The sequence below is a fragment of the Wasmannia auropunctata genome, unplaced genomic scaffold (assembly GCF_000956235.1).
Source record: "Wasmannia auropunctata unplaced genomic scaffold, wasmannia.A_1.0 LD336000.1, whole genome shotgun sequence".
NCBI lineage: Eukaryota > Metazoa > Arthropoda > Insecta > Hymenoptera > Formicidae > Wasmannia > Wasmannia auropunctata.
Genome location: NW_012026890.1, coordinates 3,155,094 through 3,174,667, shown reverse-complemented (window position 1 = coordinate 3,174,667; position 19,574 = coordinate 3,155,094). Strand labels below are relative to the sequence as shown.

General features: G+C 36.8%; 2 protein-coding genes across 8 annotated transcripts; one reads left to right on the top strand and one right to left on the bottom strand.

Moving 5' to 3' along the window:
- Positions 1-199: 199 nt before the first annotated feature.
- LOC105453366 (dedicator of cytokinesis protein 1) lies at positions 200-14,457 on the bottom strand. Of its 7 annotated transcripts, none has more exons than XM_011695254.1 (23): positions 14,245-14,457; positions 13,092-13,333; positions 12,248-12,996; positions 11,942-12,095; positions 11,685-11,855; positions 11,204-11,584; positions 10,884-11,099; positions 10,462-10,784; positions 9,948-10,296; positions 8,851-8,949; positions 8,304-8,494; positions 7,849-8,199; positions 7,359-7,635; positions 6,989-7,236; positions 6,680-6,811; positions 6,292-6,571; positions 5,981-6,204; positions 5,594-5,893; positions 4,962-5,271; positions 4,751-4,860; positions 4,221-4,346; positions 2,641-2,914; positions 200-2,562 (listed from the first exon to the last, which is right to left on the bottom strand). In XM_011695254.1, exons 1-23 carry the CDS (start codon positions 14,285-14,287, stop codon positions 2,104-2,106), a joined length of 6,009 nt encoding a protein of 2,002 aa, XP_011693556.1. In that variant the 5' UTR covers positions 14,288-14,457; the 3' UTR covers positions 200-2,103. The 7 variants fall into 7 exon arrangements, with proteins under 7 accessions (XP_011693556.1, XP_011693557.1, XP_011693558.1 ...); XM_011695255.1 differs by having other exon boundaries at positions 4,221-4,328; XM_011695256.1 differs by having other exon boundaries at positions 4,221-4,310.
- Positions 14,458-14,799: 342 nt separating this feature from the next.
- On the top strand, positions 14,800-19,321 carry LOC105453365 (COP9 signalosome complex subunit 8). The gene is made up of 4 exons (XM_011695253.1): positions 14,800-15,010; positions 15,185-15,255; positions 16,961-17,139; positions 17,855-19,321. Exons 1-4 carry the CDS (start codon positions 14,945-14,947, stop codon positions 18,115-18,117), a joined length of 579 nt encoding a protein of 192 aa, XP_011693555.1. The 5' UTR covers positions 14,800-14,944; the 3' UTR covers positions 18,118-19,321.
- The last annotated feature ends 253 nt before the right edge of the window (positions 19,322-19,574 follow it).

Sequence of the window (19,574 nt, the reverse complement as noted above, 5' to 3'; positions counted from 1 at the left end):
GTCTGTCGATATATGTAAATGTAATTAAATAAATAAAGTATATTAAATAAAAATGGATTTATATGAAAGTGTTGCGATATATTATATTGTAAGAATAAAAAAAAAAAAAGAAACATTGATTCAGTTTAGAATACAAAGACGGCACATTAAATAAGAACAATTAATTATGTAATTAGGAAAGCAAATGGCACTATGTTAAATTTCTTAATTTTTAGACTCAATGTATTGTCAATTTTTTCGATTACATAACAAAATTGTTGTCAAAGCTAAGAACTGTATTCATAAATGCTCTGTTCAAAACATATGGCTATATATATTTTTCTTTTATGGAGGTTTACTCCGTAAAAACAAGTAAACAAGTTGAACGTAAGAACAATAACTTTGAATACAGATCTTTGTTACATTAATTTATTATATGTGTAATAATGAATAAACTATATCAAGCTCGTTATTTTTTTTGCTGATCTTCTCGTGCATATTACATAAATATCAATATATTACACGATATTCCTTTTCCTCAGCAATACATATAATGCTCTAAACGCTTTTTAATAAATAAAGCACTAATCTCTTTGGCATGAGACTCAAATGATAATGATGAAAAAAAAAACGAAATAATAAATAACTTGTATATCAACGTGTATGAAAGGCTGTTTCTGATTAGATAAGTTTTTAGAACGTGCTGTAACTAAAAGGCAATACAAGTCGGTACCCTGATTATAAAGTCGTTACAATTATACGATTATAGCTCCTTGTAGTCCACTTAAACTTCTGATTTTGTGCTCAATTAGGAAGCAGCTTGTCATGGGCTTGTCATGACTCTATTACGACTATTATGCAATCATTACAAGTACATTATTCATTTTGGGTGAAAAACAAATATGCAAAAGCATATGCATTATCATTTGCTGCATACTTATTCTTGAATATATTTGTAAACAATCTCTCAATATGTTTTTGTGCTTTTTTTAAAAATAAGTCAACATATAAGACTACAGTCTCGCTGTTAACAAGTTATGAATGACTTACATAAACATTGTAACACATATATAAATTGTTTTACCACTAGATCACAATGGCTCTTGGTAATATTTAAATAACTACATGTCGCGATTAAATTATAACTACTCTCATAATTATGTTATAAAAATTGAATTTGTAAAATAAATTAGAATATTGTAACAAATAAAAAATTGCAAAACATTAACTGTTATTATTACATTTAATGGATATTATGTTATTGATAGCAAATCCGTTCAAAAATGGTTAGTATAAAATGTAAAAGGTTTCCAAAGTTTTTTTCATTACAATTAAAGCTATGCGCGTGTATACGTTTCATATCAAAATTTATAAAAAATATATATTTTCCATAAATATATATGTCCAAAGTCATATTGAAATGACGTCTTTGATCGAAAAAATGGACGTTACTATGTAGTATGCTACGCATTGTAATGGATATTACAGCAAGCATGTGAATTGCAATGAAGCAATATTAAAGTATATTCGATAAAAATGTGCTTGTTCGAATGATTGTTAAAAGTTAACTTTCATTCTTGTATAAGCACAAATACCCTCCTTTTTTTTTTTACACCGTTTTATCGATAATGTTATAAAAATCTGGAATCTTTCTGAATATAGCACAAAGCTTCGCTATATATAAGAATAGAAATACAACAAATGCATTGCTATAGTATTAGATTACCGACGTTATTATAGTCCTCGTCACATGTGCGTGCTATAAATTATAAAATTATGTCTTTTAAATCCACATTAATTTTTGGATTCCTTTGTCAATTGACATTGCTCGCCCAGTACAGATAAAGCAATATCTTCTGTTGTACAGAATACACATTCGTTAAAGATTGGTTACAATTAGCGTATACTTATTCGGCTTATCCTAAACCGCGAAAGAAAGGCACAAAGAAATATATTATAACGCTAACTCTAATAAATGGTAACTCTTTTCTAAAGATCGACCGTACAAAAATCAATGGAAAACGCTTCTTTTTTTTTTTTGTAAACGTGGATGGACGCTTGTTTTGTTCACAACACTTGGCAAGGTGGTCAACGGTGAGGCGTCTGCAGAATTTTACGTTACGATTATGCGATCGACGAATCCTCGACAGGTGAATTTTCCACGTCGTTAGTGGCAAGCACGTTCCTGTTCAAATTGTGAATCGGTCTTTTCGGTTTTGGTGGCGGTGTCGGCGGTTTAGCCTGACTGTCCACATCGTCGTCGGTGGGCGTCGGCAACTTGTTCTTCCACTGTCCCGAAGACTTGTTCAGATTATTCAACGTAGTCGCACACCGATTCGTAGACACCTCCTCTGGAAGATTGCAATAATCGGCTTCGCGCATCTTAATCGGCAGCGGCGGTGGTGGATCGTCCTCGGACGCTGTGCTGTCGGTTGTGCCGACGCTGTCTCTGTTTCCCTTCCCTAAGCCGCTTGGTTCCAGGCCATTGTTGATGTTCCTTAAATAGTGAGACTGGCCGGACCAACGATTACTCATTCTCCTTTCTTTCTCAACTTCCGATCTCAGGGGACGTTTAGGTGTGAGCTGCGTGCAGAGAAGCGCGTTCCAATTATATTTACTTTAAAATCGCGAGCAACAAAGAAATGTCCATAAAATCTTTACCTCTTGTCGAAGCTCGAATACATGCGTTGATGAGTGCAAATTCGATATTAACGATGTAACAGGCGATGGTGTTTGCTGAATTGAACTGTGGGATATTTCGGTCGTGGTATACCACTGGCTGGTCGGTTGCTCGGTTTTCGTCACTGTGGCAGAGTCGCTCTTTCGCGAGCTTCTACGCTTCGAGTCCTTCTTCTTGTACGTTCCCGGGCTCGAATTTCCCAATGCCTTTTGCAAAGAGGCCGTTGACAAGATGTGCGAACGCATGGAGTTGGTCCTACAGATTACAAATATCCGCGATCAAAGATGTTCTCCATCGAAAGAGGAAAAACTTTCAGATAGCCAAGTAACTGGATCAAAAAGATCGAAAAGATAGAGATCAACTACTAGAGTTTGGACAATGTGCAACTCATAATTGAGTGGATAAGCGATTGAATTTGACAATGGAACAAATTTAAAATTTACAATCATTGTTAAAATTTTCTAAACGTCGTGTGTACGCTCGTATTTTACTCATTATATGTTGAGGGGTCAGCATAGTAAGAGAAATATCTAATAATCAATTGCGATGCTATTCGAGCTTTGCAATAATCTCGTAACACAAGTGTACTTATATTTTTAATTACCTATCGTAGTTATTGTAGACTTAGGAAGTTTAGTAGAGATTGCCAGTTGAAGGAGATATATGTATATTCCAGGGATATTTATGATATTGTGAAATATGCAAAACAAAATCATGCAGATAAAAAGTGAAATAAACAAGTGTAACAAGAGATATAAAAATGGCAATAAAAAAAACTAATAATACACTTTTTGCATACATTTAGAATTAAATATTTAAAATGATATATATAATGTAAAGAAATATGGCTATATGACATTCAAAATGGTTTTTATTATTTTATTATATGTGCAAAATCTGCATTTTCATTATTAAAAAAAAATTGCTTATATGGATTTTAATATTATTTACTCAATGCTAATTATGTTATTGTTTTCTGAAAGTTACCTACCCTCGAAACACACATGTATATGAAGTAACATAGATTAGTGCAAATTAGTATAATACGTGTGATGGGATATATATATATAAATTTATTTACTGCATCGCAAAAATTAACAAAAATAAAACAAGCAAGATATATTAAGCATTATTGTGTGCTTTCATTAAAAAAAAAAAAAAAAAATGTAAAATGTAAAAAGAACATTTACAGGAATACTAAGTGCGAAGAAAGGATAATAAGGTATTATGCGAGAGTTTATCAGGTCCAACAGCAATATTCCTGAAATCATATTGCATTCTTTTCTATCATGTTCTAAACACGACATTTTTATATTATTCATCTTCTATAAATGTAGAAACGTGAATTTCATAAAAACATACTAAATGAATCCGTGCATCTAATGACAATTAATTAAAAATTGCATATTTAGATATTCAAGTAAAATCAAAGTAAAATCAAAGTATATAGACACATAAATACTTTGTTGTTTTGAATAATCAGGATTACACTAATTCATTTAAAAGAAAATGCTTTTAGTTAGTGCTGAAGCTAAGTTAAACACTGATATGATGACTTTACCTTGACAAATTGACGCTTTGAGCATTACTCGGAGATGTGCTGTTGTTAAAATTGAACGATGTAAGCGACTTGAACGTTGCAACTTGTGATCTTGTAAGTGAGGATACCCTGTAGTGAGTTGCACAGCTGAATGGGGTAATTACGAAATAGCTATGTAATTATTTCGCTATTTACACAGGGTCTCCCAGATCAACAATGATCTTAGACATTCTGCATAATACACACACCCACATTCGCATTGTTTTTACTTATAATACTGCCTAGAGGAATGTCTCGCAGCCGCGTTATTTTAAAATTTAATGCAAATAAAGGTGCAATAATGCAAATAAATGTTAAAAACAATTGCCATTTAATGTTGTTTTTTTAAAAAGCAGTTAACATCTTTTTTTAATATTACCATTGCCTTCTTATAATGATATAGCAATAACATGCTATGCAATAGTATTATATATTTGTGTTAGTTACGATATATAAACTTATTAATAAAATAGTAAACGTGCATGCTCCAAAAAGTGGACGGAAAAGCTTACTCTGAATTATTCATATTTGACTCAGACAGGCAGTGATTATCTCCTCTCGATGTTGGTGGTCTCCGCATTGTTACAGTTTGCGTTAGGCTTTCAATTTGTAAATCGCAGGTCTGTGTTATAGAATAAATTATATATTTAGAAATCTAATGCGTGTATATCGACTTGATTATTATTTTGATAGGTGTTAAGTTGAACTTGGTTAGAAGCTTACCCTTTTTCCATATTTAGCTTCTACTTGATTACGCATCGACATGAAACATTGCTCTAAACGTTGATGAAACGGCCCCAACTCGGTGGGCGCTCGTGTTTTATGTAACTGCAGACCTACACTGAGTAGAGGGATTTGCTCTGCAATAAGACCTTCCAACTTGAGGAGGTCTGAACTATCTTCCGGATGACTATCTCTGTATTCTGCGTTCAGGAAAGCCTTTTCGTAATTATCGATACCACCCATAACAGCTGGATCTAATATGCCGTTCAATTTCATGCTCAAAGGATTTAATGGAAGACTGGGATCACCCCTGCGTAACAAAATAGTAGTTTATATCGTGAGATGACGAACAAATATAACAAATAAGTAAATCAATTTTTTATTGTATTAAAATTTTTGTATTGTATTTGCCTAATTTATAAAAATATATGGAATGACGTGTGATTCTATGTAAAAACGATCTATTCATAGTCGACAAATCTCAGATTTAATCTCGAGATTTGATCCATATAAGCCTTGATTTTTAAGAGACTGATTAAAACGTTAAAAGTTTTAAGTTAAAACGTACAAGGCTGTTGTAATATAAAATTATTACTCGTTTCGGGAATATAATATAAAAATATTATACAAACTTGTTAGCAATAATGAGATCCCTCAATGCCATGTTCGTAGCCTCCATAGTTTCAATCGCATTCCTCAATGGACTGACTAAGTATGTCTCGCTAGACGTCACAGGGAACCATCGAAGAATACCCGGCAACGGGTAGCTTGTAACAAGCACTGTTCTTTCCAGCCATAATGAGGCGAACTCATTGCTGTTATTGGTGCTAGTATTTACTTCTTTATCCTTATCGCTATTTGCCGCAATGATTTCCTTTCTCGGAGCGGGTCTTGAAAATCTAAAGCGCTGCACATCATTCACACGATGATATCTAGGACATAAAGACAATGATGGTCATAAAAATACAGTAGAAAATTGATAAAAATTTTTACGCTGTAATTTAACGTTGAATACACACCTTAAAACTGCTTCTGCAGTAACTGGTTTACCACTTAGACGGTGCCTCTTTTCATCCATCAGTGGTTCTACCTTATTGATTTGTACATACTGATGGTACGATTCTAGCATTTCTGTGGTGGGCGGAGACAATTTATTCATTTGCTCTGCATTCGGTAGCTGATTCAGTGTTCTTGTGCAAAAATCGCTAAGTCGTTCGTATTCCTTTCCTCGATAAACAAATACCTATACCGCAAACATATTATCTCATTGAATGAAGAATAAAAACGAATAAGTTTAAAGATTAAAGATGTATTAAACGCGCGGCAGTACCTTGTTTTGAAGAAAAGCAGGATGTCCTTTGCCGTAATACGCGACTCTGAAATACTCTGGTTCAGGTCTTAACTGTTTTACTATACAGTCATAAAACTTTGCCATACGTATTAATAGCAGAGACAATTGCAAATAATCAAATGTTTCTTCTTCGTATTGCGAGACTAGTTCCTTGCAAACGACAAGCGCGCACTCCCACATTCTTCCTTTGTCAAAATAATCGATGATATCATTGTACAAGGCCTCTTTCAATTCACGGTGTGTTTGACATAAGGGATATCTAGAAAAATGATATAATGATTTAATATTTTAATTTCATTTTTCTCTTTTCAAGTCTATACTTGTAAATACAAGTAAACCATTTATTTATTTATTCTGGTAATATTACCTGTGTGATATTAACAAGGGTGACAAAGGCTGATCACTCCATGCTAATAAGTGGCTGTGAAGCTTTAAAGAATAAGCGGCTTCTGTATAGTTGTCGCATTCCAGATGTAATTCACACAGCTTGTTCACATATCTATATAAGAGAATCATAATATATTTTAATACACATTTATTTTTTATATTATGTATTTACGGAATATCTGGAATATTAGAAAAAAATCTAAGCTAATTTTTTGATTTAATCAAATATGAAATACGCAATTGAAACATTTGAATTATAAAAAATAAACTACGGATTTTTTGCGCTTACCTGATATACATTTCCTTTCTATTAATCTCAGAATAGAATTCCAATAAACATACAGAGCACGGCATACGATGTTCTTGGGATTCCGCGTGAATAATATCGCGATATTGCAATAAGCGTTCCATGAGTCTAGCTATAGTGTCTACGAAACGTAAGCCTTGCTCCCGCATTGTAGAATGCTTTTCGCATAAAGAGCCCATAACGTCAGACCAAAGTATACGAAACTGTTCGTCGCCTCTGCCTCCTTCGACCTGTAGATAGTAGTAGACCAAACTTTGATAAAGGAACTTATCAGTAATGTAATTACCGAAATTTTCAATACAGGCTCTGTTCTGTTTCAGTATTTGAAAATTATGTATACAAGATACTATACCAGAATGTCCAATTTTGCAATCATTTCGTTTTCATATTCTGCAAAATTAGCTTTGATATGAGCAGGATCGCGCTTAGTATCCCCATATCCTTCCACTATACGTGAACTATAATATTCGCATTGCATCATGTCGAAAAAGATGGGTATTGTAGCCTTTCTTAATTCGGTATCGGGTATTAATGCCATTTCAAGGATGGCACCAACTAAAGCGGGCACAAACAGTATTTTGTGTTGGCCCAAGTTGAACCACATAGATCTAATTTCGAACACGGTTGCTCTGTAACGCAAGAAAAGATAATATTCATTTCATTTTATTTGCCCCTTATATTTAACAATATTTAATAAATATAATTATACACGAAATGTATCGACTAAAAATTGTTTTTTTTGTCTCGATATTAAAAATAGTATTCTTTCTGTTTTGAGTCTTCAGTTTTATTGTGAGCCTTGAAACATTCTGTGTAATTATCATGTTATATAAGAGACATACCTGCGCATATCTTTGTAGCGCTTAATAATACGATTTCGTTTTGTTGATGTAAACGTCTCCAGTTGTAGGGCAGGTTGAGTTAAGAACGCAATAGCGCAATGAAAGAAATTTGACCACGCTTGTTGCTCAAACTCGGTGAAAAAATAATCTCTAATTGTGGCCGAGAAGTACCGTAAAGAATTTAAAATTATGTTATTCTGAAGCATGATCATTTCACTCCAGTCCCCTGGAAATACGCTTTTGGAAACCAGATCTTTAAAAACTAACAGTATCTCCATAAGAAAGTCGAGCAAATCAATTTTTGTCCCAAAATGATTGATATACACTTCGTAATGGTGTTGTGTCATTTGTCTGGAAAAAAAAAGATTGAGAAAATCAAAATTATGTCTCGATCTCCGTTCTTTTCACAGTATTTCTACACAATTGTTCTACATTTTTAGAATCTCAAAATGTACCTGAATATTGCCAGCATTACTGAGACTAAATTTCCAACTAAGGGATTTTCTCTGTCCATTGATATAACCGTCTGTATAATGGTACGCAAGGCCGTTAACATTATCTCCTTGACGTCTGAAACTGTGTTACCTACGTCTTTTCTAAAAGTCAGTTCCAGGATGTCAGATAATATCTTGACGCATAATTCCACCTATTGAAACATAAGAAAACAGATGTACAAAATAGATTGCTTTGTAAATTATATCTGCGCCTATAAAGTATAAATATAAAGGATTATTTTGTGCAAAAATACATAAATCTAAACATCTAAGTTAGTGTATGACATGGATATACACTCTGCAATCTGTACACCATACAAAAAAAAAATAACTCACGTAAACGCGGATCACCGATGCTAAAATTGTAATGCAACACAATAGAGACACAAGAGTGCAAGGTACATCAAAGTTCTGTATGTTATTAAATAATCTCAAAATCATAATGCCATGAAAAAAAAACCGTATTATTTAACCGCATAAGATTTCCTGCATTTATGACAAAAATTACCTCTTCGGAGTAGCCGCGATGTTGGTTGAGTCGATGCCGATTTTCGCCGAGCAGCCTGGCTACCTTCGCCACGCTCTTTCCAGGCGTACTCGATAGCCCCTTTAAACGCCATTAACCAAAACCAAACCGTACAAAAAAAAAAATGAAACAACCCTTGTTAGTTGAAAAAAAAAAACAATACCATTTTCTAAGGACGTATACAGCTACGTTACTGGAAATTTCCCGACACCAATGTAAATGTAGAACTGCAGAAAAGACGCAGTCCCATCAAACGCAATATAAAATATTAATATTATTAAAGAAATATAGATTGTAGATTAGAAAAAAGTAGATTAAAAGTATCTAATCATTTCTCTAATTTTATCTAATAATTCTAAGTTTTTTATATTGCATAAACTTTATATCAAATAATTTTACGTAAAGACCAATCGCACGATGCAGGATAAACATTATACAATAACATCACTGGACAAACACATGCTACATTCCAAGTTTCAATCTCTTTCAAGTCATAATCAAGTCATTTCTTTTCGCATGCTTTACCAAGAATAAAGGATGTCTTTCAATATATTATATTTTCAGAAAATGCAACTTAAATCTTAATTATCATTGAATTTTCTGAGAGATCACGGTTAATAACATATGCAACTATTTCTCTCTTTATATAATGGAAAATTAAAAAATCGGCTAGCAGAATTTAATAAAGAATTTAACCATCACAAACAAATCATAAACAATTAAAAAAAATAAAGACATCCTCTGTAACAAGAGAAGTTTGAGAAAGAAGAATCACAGAAAGATGCGTGGCGGAAGGAGCGCAGGCTGCACGGAAAGCACGAACAATGACATTTATCGTACGTCTCGCTGAACGATATTAAATGCAAGTAAAAATTTATGAATTCGATCAAATTTATATGTTACATGTAAATGTATCTGTAGTTAGGATTCCTCGTGAAGTGTTGCGAAAATATATAAGTATATGAACTGATATTATTTTTTTGATGAGATACAGATAAGTGATATGAACATTCCACATTTCGCTTAAATTGCAAGTTAAGAAATAGCATTAAGAAACAGCGCACTTCGCAACATCTTACCTCCTCTTTGGCTTCCAATAAGTCTCTCACAAGTATAGTAATTCGTGGCAATAGAATCGCCCTACAGTCCACGTTCAAAAAAAGCGGACTGTGAACGATGTCGTTCACTGTCATCATTTTTTGTTTGGTTAATCTACCCATCGGTAGAGTCACAAGTAAATCCGTTAAAATCGTGCTCAGCTGCTTGCCGCTATAAACTCTCAATAAATGAGGAATCGTTGTCGGTAGGTACTTTAGGCAGGCGCCTTGAACCAACAGAGTACCATCTGTTTCGTGACTCATGAGATTAACGATAGATCGTAATAGATCAGTTAAGGTTTGTGAGAATTCTTCTTCATCCTGATTTAGCCTTTGAAAATAAATTGCAAATAATTATTAAAAATCATGCAGCCTTCTTTTTTTGGAATATACACTCGCAGTCCTATTTCAATAATTGTATAAAACGTTTCATTTACAAATATATAATGTACACAAAAAAAAAAGAATTATATATGTAATAATGAATAAAACTTACTCAGTAAATAAAAGACGAGATTCGACAATAAATCTCATGCAGTACTGCAGACTTTTCATTGTCTTAAGCAATAAATCTCGTTCCTGACCGTCGCCATTGCTGACGCTGTCTATACGTTTGCATAGTACCGCAATTAATTTCTTATAGGCGAGAGTTGCAGAAAAACTTTCAGAAATATATAAATCTAATACTGGTTGGAAGTGCTGATACTTTCTATCGGACACGAGTCCGATGATATATAAAAGGCACTCAAAGACCATGTCGTCGTAGACATCACTGTCCGAATTACTCATTAAGATGTTAAATAAAGCATCCAAAACATCCTAAAAAAACATAATGCCAATTTTAATATAATTATCCTACAGAAATATTATCTTTCATTATGCATAATCTTTACTCTTGATAAATCAGACTTAGTGTACCTGCAGAAACTTCACTATTTCCTCCCCGTCAACTTTCATTAAAGCAGCTAAAGATTCCTTTAAGTCCGTATTGTGTGACGCCCAATTAAGTAAACCTAATAAGTCTACATTCTGGGTTAATTTAGTTGAGCAAATGTTGGTCGCTATTAAAAAGCTATCCTTACTGCTTAATGTTAGCGATCCTAAACTTGGCTTCTTCTCCATATTCAATTCAGCCTGAAATCACAGTCAAAAATAACGAAAAAAAAAGTAAATAAAATGTGCAACGTTTAAAAATATAAAACTTCTTTTTATCTCGTCATTTAAATAAATTAGTATACCAATTCTCCACGTGTTGATGGCAATTTAAAGTAGGATATATCGCTCTCCTCGTACTTCTTCTGTTCCAATTTGTAAACCAACAATTCGTGTTGTATGTCTTGTAGAGTTGTTCCATTGCGTTGCATTAATCGGACGTAACTTAAAGCAAACGGCTTCTCAGACTTATCTTTCGCTTCGTTCGAACTGCGATGCTTAAACGTAAACTTTAAGTGGGCCTGCTTAAATTCCTCTATAGGTATGGCAATCTTAAACGTTTCGCACCATCTAGGCTTGTCTTCGTGATAATAAATAACGCTACGGTATTCGTCAATTGGAGACGCGCCGCCTCCTAATGTCATAACTCCGGGTATCGCTACGCCATGTTCATTGCACACTTTAACCTGTTTAAAAAAGAAGTTTTAAAAAGAAGTAAAATACTCATGTATAATATATATAAAGTAGAATGCATACATTTTTAAAAAAATGTATACTCTTACTAACCGTTACTTCTACATTTTTGTCCGTAGATTTGGAGCCTTTGCTGAATTCACCGCTAATTAACGTTAGATACAGATCGTTGCGTACGTCACCCGGCAAAATAACTTCTGGGAATCCCATTTTACGCGCGATAGCAACATTACCGAGTACCAAATGTGGATTTTCATCACGCACCTTTTGAATATTCAAAGTTACAGAATATAATTTTTCTCTTACAACATTTATAGAATAATTTAATAGAAATTTATTTTAAGATTCACCTGTTTGGGATCGCCCCTTAACAGTTTCAAGCTAGTCCACAATCCTTGTCCACCTGTGACACTGGCAATGTTACCGTTGACATGTTTCTGGATATTTGCCTCTTTCTGCGCAATAATTCTACGTAATGTGCCATCGAGACTGTCTTTCTCACAACATCTGAAACAAAGACAGGAGACCAACGAAACGGATTCTATCTCAATTTTGTAAGAGCGATCGTATTGCTCTCCTTTAGCTCCTTCAATCAGGAATGGCTGTACTATTGATAAGAATCTCACAAAGTCGAAGTACTTTAAATATGTACTTACTGCACAAAGGGTATAAAATGATGTTGCTCAACATCACCCTCGAGCTTGCCGGTGATGAATAAGGTAATATCCATCGCGGCTACACCGAACGGTCGCCTCATAATTTCCGCGCTCTTGGTCTTGACTTGATTGACTTGCGCGACACTCGAGCGACGGTGATCCGGTTCTTTGGCTTCCATACCGCCTATTCTAATCACGTAACAGGCTAAGTAAACTTTGTCCCGCGTCAAATCTCTGGAACCGAGATCCGTGAACAACACTCTAAGATTGTGCAACTGATCGATGTCACGAGCGAGACCCTCTTTGCTCCACGACACCACATAATTCTCCGTGATAGCCTTCATCTCTCTGCCGTCATACAACGTCAACAGCAGCTCTACGTCCTCCGCCATCTTACATACAAAATTTCTCACGCTGACGAAGAAGATATGTGAATACACAGGTACTTGTGGCTTATAGGGCTTCTTCTTGGTTTCATTGCACGCTTTCCTTATCCTTTCCGCAGCAGTCTCGTGGTGGTAGTACAGCTGGATGGTGCTCGTCTCCATGGGATTCAGAATATTTCCATGCTCGTCCCGAACGACCATATCCAAGCCCAGCAGTTGATTTCCGGTGTCTATCCTCGCCGTCGCCAATCTCTTCATATCCTTTAACTCGTCTACCGTCAAAGTCCCGCTCAAAATCTTGCTTCTGTACCCAATCGCATCCAGAATTTGCTGCTGCATCGCCATGAAGTGCTCGGAATGTGTCTATACATAATATAAATTATCAAGTTAGATCCGTAAATATTCTCTCTGTTTCTGGAAATAAAAACATGAACTGTTTTTTTTAGCTCTATACATACCATGTATAAATGTTTCCAATGATGCCCCCATTCTCGCAAGACGCTAGTGATCTCCTGCACTAAATTATCCGTATTCGTTGATTTCTGTAGGATATGTACGAAGGATTTTGGAAAAATTCCACTTGTACCCTTAAACTTGCTGCGGCCGTAATACCAATCTGCACATTCCGCAGTTATTTGTACAACCTCCCCGACCGTTAAGCATATTGCGTGCGGGATTGGATGTGCAAAATTATGGATGGCTAAATAAAGTGATAAAATACAAAAATAAATATATAGGATACGTGTACTGATTTCGGCATTCAGGAAGGTTTTTCAGGATTTATGGTTTTTTTTTTTGCAATTATAGGATTATACAACATATAAGAACTATGTTTTAACAATTGTCATAGAGCATCGTCCTCTCTATGTTGACTTCAAGATTACAATTCGTTGGAGGAGGTTTGCATGCCCAATATTAAATCCAACATTTCATCTACTCAATCTTACATCACAATTTAAAAATAATTTTAGAATATAAAAAAATTTGTATCTTCAGATCGACTTCCAAATACTACAAAATGATAAATTCTATGGCAAGTTTATAGAAACAAAGTAAACGTGTGAGTGAAGTGTGACGTGTACGGTGTTTTTCCCCCAACAAATAATCAGCATGCATTTCAATGAGATATTTATTCATTCATCATGACTTAATAATGGAATTACATCAAAAACATGGTCTGAATTAATTAACGTAGTTTTCTGTAACGACGGCAAAGGGGGACCCTTTCTAAATCAACCGAAGGCACGAGGATCGCGATTGTCTTTTGAGACAACTTGCTAATCGCGTCCCATTTGAATAATACGCTGTCACGTAAATATTCCAATAGGTATATGCGCGCAAATGTCATGCGTGAGAGGTACACAAGCTGCAAATTCGACATTTCGGACACGAGTCCAACGAGCCTGCGTGAGGAGGGGGGAGGGGAGGGAGGGAGAGGACGCGTAAGTACGCGGCCCACCCGTCCCCGTTCGCGGATGCGACGCAACGAAGAATTTATCTGAACTCGGGAGGGCACCTCCCAGGATGTCGCGAGGTTTCGCGCGGCGGCCGAGGGTTATTCGTTCACACGTATACATACGTGCGTATACCATGTAATTCAGTTCCTCTCACCTACTGCCGAATGTTCCTCAGTCCGCTTCCATGTCATCGTCATTTTTAACGTTCAGGACACTTAGCACCTTCGGCGATTATTTACAAGTAATTACATCTCGCCTCCATACACCTCGGTCAGTGCGAATTAAACATCGCCGTTCTAACACTCCCCGATACAGGATGCCACTTCTCTCCGCTGTATATTGCCACAATGAGTGGCTTGACAGGGGACGAGGTGGGGCAGGGGGGCGAGGGGAGGGACGGTACCCCTCGCGAAAGATTAAAACCTCTCCTTCCGCGATGCGTTTGAGAACCCGGCCGCCGATAAATTGTGGGCGGAAATATACAAATAAAATAGTTGTATCATCAAACAGTAAATATATTTACCGACAGCAATTAACGTTATCGTCGATAACAAAGTTCTCTCCCGCGCGCTGATTCCAATTGATGCTCCACGGTCGGTACACAGTAAGGGACCAACGCGGTACGCAGTGCTCTACGAGGGATGGCGCTCGCTGCCCCGTCAGTTTCCCGATCGTTCTCGATTCCGCGCCGCGCGTTCCGGCCAGTGGCTGGCTCAGCTGTTCGCGTCCCCGTCGCGTCATCGCGTCCTCCTCGTCTGGTCTCGCCGCTTCGGCTGCCCCGTTCTCGCGGTCTCCATGTCGGCGCGTCTCTGGGACTTCGTGTCGTCGAAATAGTCAGCGAAACCGTCGTCATCATGGTGCCCAGTTGCTCGGCCGAGCTTCACAAACTGATGAACGAGGTAGAGGTGGGCGAGCTAGAGGTGAGTCCCGTGCTCTTGGCGAGAGCGCTTTGTAGGTTATGTCGTTTCCGTCGTCGTTTTCGCTCGCGCTTCATCGCCGCGCGTGCCGGATAGTAAAATACACTTTGTATCGAACTTTGCCGTTCGGTGAGCGGAGGATTTTTAATTACTTGTGTATCTTCTCTGCCGTTTCAGTCGCCGACCGGGGTCATGACCGCACAAGCCTACATGCAACTGTTGGCTGTCTACCTCCACCAGAATGATTTGTGAGTAGAAAATCTTCTCACTTTATTGCCATTCGTTTGATTTAATCTCTTACTAAGGATTATACCATTATCTCTTGAGCAGATATTTTATTGATTCTGCTTGTTTTATTAATAAATCAAGCTAAGATAGTACTTCACTTACGATTTATGTGCTTATGTGCGTAGATTGAGACCTTTAGGGTAATGTTACATTTATCTGTTTTCTATCGTACGACGAATTTTTCAAGTCTGTTGATTGACTGTAAGATAAAGGGATCCAAGAATCTCTCTGTCCTGCAGCCAATTAAGGGTACTAGGACTACTAGGTATTACATTTATCCATTTTCTGTGGTATGACAAATTTTTCAAGCCTGTTGATTAGCTGCAAGAAAGAGTTGTTGGAGCTCTTTATCCTACAGCCAATCAATAGGCTTGAAAAATGCTATGACGAGAATGAACAAATGAAATATTAGCCTTAGCCTTGTTTATTATAATTTATAATTTATATTTGAATTATATGTAAAATTCTTTGACATTTAAGTGTTTATACTCCATTATGTTGTCAAACTATTGAATAACTACTTTACAGTTTAATGAAGCACAATGAAAAACAGTAAAAGATGATAAAATATATAATAAAGCATATTCTTAAAATATGTTGGATTGGATTAACAGATTTATATAAGACCACTATAATTGTATTGCTTTTATATCATTATTAATATACGATGTGTGATATTTTCTTGAACAAAGTTTTTGATTTGTTTAGATTTATGCATATTTTTGTGCAATATTTAAGTAGTTGCATTGAATTTAGATATAAATTCGAAGATAAAGATTTGTCTTTAATGGATTTAATTTATTATTTTAGTTACAACTCTAGTTATAAGCTCGATTGTAGATAAAACTTCTGAGTCTTAAGACTTCCAAAAATAACGTAAATAAAGAAACACTTTGATTATGCGTCAAAGTAAATAAGATATAAAAATATAAAATCGCGTACTATTTTTAATAAAATTGAACATTCTCAAAATTTGAGGCAAGCTAAAGCTCCTAAATCTGTATCAGGAAACAAAAAAATATAAAGAAATTTAATTTAAAATAAATAGTTTATAAATTAGTTATATTTATAAACTATTAATTACTAGATTATAATTTTTTCATACAAGCGTTTAATTGCGCAATTATTGCCGAAAAAATAAATGTCTTTACAATATTTTTTTGTTTCCTGATACATGTTTAAAAGCTTTAGCTTGCCTCATATTTCCGCTTCAAATTTTGAGAATGTTCAGTTTTATTAAAAATAGTACGCGATTTTATATTTTTGTTTATATTTATTTCGACGCACGATCAAAGCGTTCTTTTATTTGTGTTATTTTGGAAGTCTTAAGACCCAGAAGTTTTATCTACGATCGAGCTATTTCTTATTTTTTATGCGTTGCGTTCGTTCTTGCATACATAATTATTCGAGGAAACATCTCGACTTAAGACACCTTGAGAGTCTCTTCATTTCTCTGTTTCTCGCGACACTGAGCTCAGTGAATGCTTCGCATCAAGAGCATAAAAAATAAGATGCATGAAATAATTTTCATGCACCTTTCGCCAAGCCGAAGCAGCCGAGTCGTTCGCGATTGATCTTATTTTTGCAACGCGCTCGAGATGCCCGGCAGCACGGCCGGTTCTCCTTATCGATTGGCCCGCTTGAATGAACGATTTGCGGTCGTAGATGCAACGCGAAGTACCTCTGGAAGCGAATCCCTGCGGACTTAAAGGCCGCGCACGAGGAGCTCGGACGGGTGTGGACGGTAGGGCAATGCATGTGGCAGCGCAACTGGCCAGCGGTTCACACGGCCCTAAACGTGGAATGGAGCGAAGACATCAAAGACGTTATGGTAGCCCTCAAAGGTAAGTCAGTAAGGCAAAATAGTAAAATAAAACGTTTCGTTTGCTTAGACAGAATTAATAATAATTAGCGATATCGGTCGTTGAATTATATTTCTTATATTCTTCTTGTACACCTGAGCGAGAAAATATTTGTATTTTCTTGTATAAGCAAGAAAATATCTGTAAAAAGATAATTGCACGTATGGGAATGCGTAATTGTCCCGAACGCTCCCTCCGGGGATTATCGGTTATAATAATGACGATAAAAATTTGTTAAGTCGTTGAATGCAGATCCGACATTTACTGTCTTTCAAATAATTCTAATATATTGCCGTTTGCGCATGTATGCCTCTCGGTTATTGCAATAATCACATTCGTTGAGCATAATATAAGAGAATATTTTGGTATTTCAATGAATATAATACGCGGGTCAACTTCGCGTTAACTACGGCAAGTTGCTTTCCTTATTTAGCGCCCTACATCTGTAGAAGCGAGGACTAAATATGTACCTCATTATAATTAACGACAATCAATTGTTATTAAACCCACCGTCTACATAATTATCGCTTACAACGCCGGCCGATAATCGATTATTCAAGCGGAATCTGCCCAGCCAGTATTGAAGTCACTCTTTAATCGAACTTCTCGTACTTTATTAAAACGGAGAGGAGTTACCTCTGTGCGCACACACGCTAAACGGAATCCCCCGCCGATTTTTCGACCCCGATTTTTGCAGCCAATGTTCGAGAGCGGGTGATGAGGCTGATATCGAAGGCGTACTCCTCCCTGAACCTGACCACCATGGCGACGATGAGCGGAATGTCGTCGGACGAGGCGCGACAGGCCGCCATCGACAGGGGCTGGACCGTTGACGGTGCCGTAGTGCAACCGCGCAAACAAACGGTCGACGAGGAACAGTACAGTCAATCGGACAAGATCTGCCTGACGGAGGAGCAGCTGCAGAAGCTCACCCAATTCGTGTCCTTTCTGGAGAATTGAGGGCAACCCCGCCGTTTCTCCCCGATCCTTCGGCATTGTGAACTCGGGTTGCCGCGCGGTCTCTGTATGACGGACTTGAAACTCCTCTCGCAATCTCACCTCGTAATCCTATTATATAAAGGAGGAAGTGCGCGCCAAAGGTAGCATCATCGATATTCGCGTTCGTAAAATAAGCATACCCCGTGAAAGAAAAGGAGAGGGAGAAAGAGATGAAAGAGAGAGAGAGAGAAAGAGTGAGAGAGAGAGAGAGAGAGAGAAGGGAGGAAAGTGACAGAGATAGAGACAGAGAGTCTACCCACGCGATTTGTTCGTTCAATCGGAAGGATAATTCAATGAAGCTCCTCGCAAGCGTGGAATCAACAACTATATTAATCGATAATCAGCTGTGCGTGCGAGAGGGCGGACTGGCATTTGCGGAAAGGGATCCTCCGGCAGGAGCGCACTTCTTCTCCTCCCCTCACCCGTCCCGCCGTCCTCCACCGTGTTCCTCTCCTCACCCGACGTTGGATCCCATGGTAAATACACACCGTTCGCAACCGTTCGCAACGTTGTAATTATCAAAGCGGATCGCCGCAGTAAGAATCGCGCAGGTAGCCGTTAACGTTCCTCGCGGACGACGCGACACCCGTACGTACCTTTCTCTCTCTCTTTCTCTCTCTCTCAGGCGTGGACACGCGCGCGCGACGTGTGAACGTTATCACGCGTGGACTCTTCGTAGCGTATTTTCGAATCGATTTAAAAAAAAAATAAAAAGAAAAAACGAAACACAAAAAAAGAAACGAGAGAAGACGAAAAAGGGCTGGAACTGTTTCGAGCGGCGTGCTCTGCTGGATTTTGATAAAGTGTGTTATAGCAGCAAGTGAGTGTTTGTATTTGTTTCTCTTCTCCCGTTTACCGACTATATCATTATCCTCACGCAACATTCCCTCTTCTGACATCATTACACGCGCGCTACCACGCGAGAGCCGCTTACGTACCGAAAATGCATTTTTCAGATGGATATGGATATTACGAATTTTCGCGATGGACGACTGACGTTCATCTTTCCTAATTTTTTTTTTTCGAGGGAATAAATTAAAGATACGTTTATATACATGTAGTCACTTAAAAATAAGAAATATTTACTCGATAATTATCATCGTTCACGAATTATGATACCTGAATTGATAATAAATAAAGATTTAATCGATGCGGATCGGCAAAAGCGACTGTCACTAATTTCGATTAATTCAATTGAATCTTTGTCTTTCGTTAGATTCGAAGCCTCTTCCGAAAGGAAGATTGAGATTTTAGTTTAATAAAATAAATTGATCGATTCCAAATTTTAATAATTAATTAGCAGTCCGGTGAAATCGGCTGTAAATTGAAACGATCAGTCGTTAAATTTCAATTCGTACGTAACTTCGTACTCGCGCGTAACACGTTCGATCGAAGACCGCAATACAATTTTCGCAGAT